The following is a 473-nucleotide window of genomic DNA, read 5'->3' as shown; positions in this document are numbered from 1 at the left end:
TGGCCATAATGTTTAAGAGTACTGGCTAGACTCAACACAAATAACAATACAACACAATCAAAAGTGTCATTTCCTATCAGATCCAAAATTTGGGGTAAAACAGGACATAAATTCAGATGTGCTTCCTCTTATGCTAGCCTACATAGTCTATAGCTGTAAAGAAATATACAAGATTGGCATTGTATAGCAGTATGTCTATTTCAGTGAGTTTTCTTTCCTTCAGCACCTAGTGGCCTGTGAACTATCAGACTCTTGGATGTTTCACTTCCCAAACAAGTGTACTGTTTATTATACCCCAACCTTATTTGGTTTACTTACATTTTTTATTTAAATCCTTCAGATTTCTACTGATGTTTATAGCAATATCTTTCATTTCTAGGTACTTCAAGCTAGTCAGCTTATTCATGTTTTCCAAGAGTCTGTAGTCTTCACTGGTGGCTTAAAAAGAATAATTAAAAGTTGATGTGGTTTGA

At 34.5% G+C, this 473-nt stretch overlaps 1 protein-coding gene across 1 annotated transcript; it reads right to left on the bottom strand.

Annotated features, from left to right (window-relative positions):
* Window positions 1-318: 318 nt before the first annotated feature.
* Window positions 319-436, bottom strand: BLOC1S2 (biogenesis of lysosomal organelles complex-1, subunit 2; the record flags this gene model as incomplete). The annotated part of the gene is made up of 1 exon (XM_010086199.1): window positions 319-436. A coding segment is annotated over one exon (118 nt), but the record flags the coding sequence as incomplete, so codon positions are not given.
* Window positions 437-473: the final 37 nt, after the last annotated feature.

The sequence above is a fragment of the Pterocles gutturalis genome, unplaced genomic scaffold (genome assembly GCF_000699245.1).
Source record: "Pterocles gutturalis isolate BGI_N339 unplaced genomic scaffold, ASM69924v1 C11519003, whole genome shotgun sequence".
NCBI lineage: Eukaryota > Metazoa > Chordata > Aves > Pterocliformes > Pteroclidae > Pterocles > Pterocles gutturalis.
The sequence above is the reverse complement of the archived record's forward strand: the minus strand, read 5'-3'. Positions and strand labels throughout refer to the sequence as shown.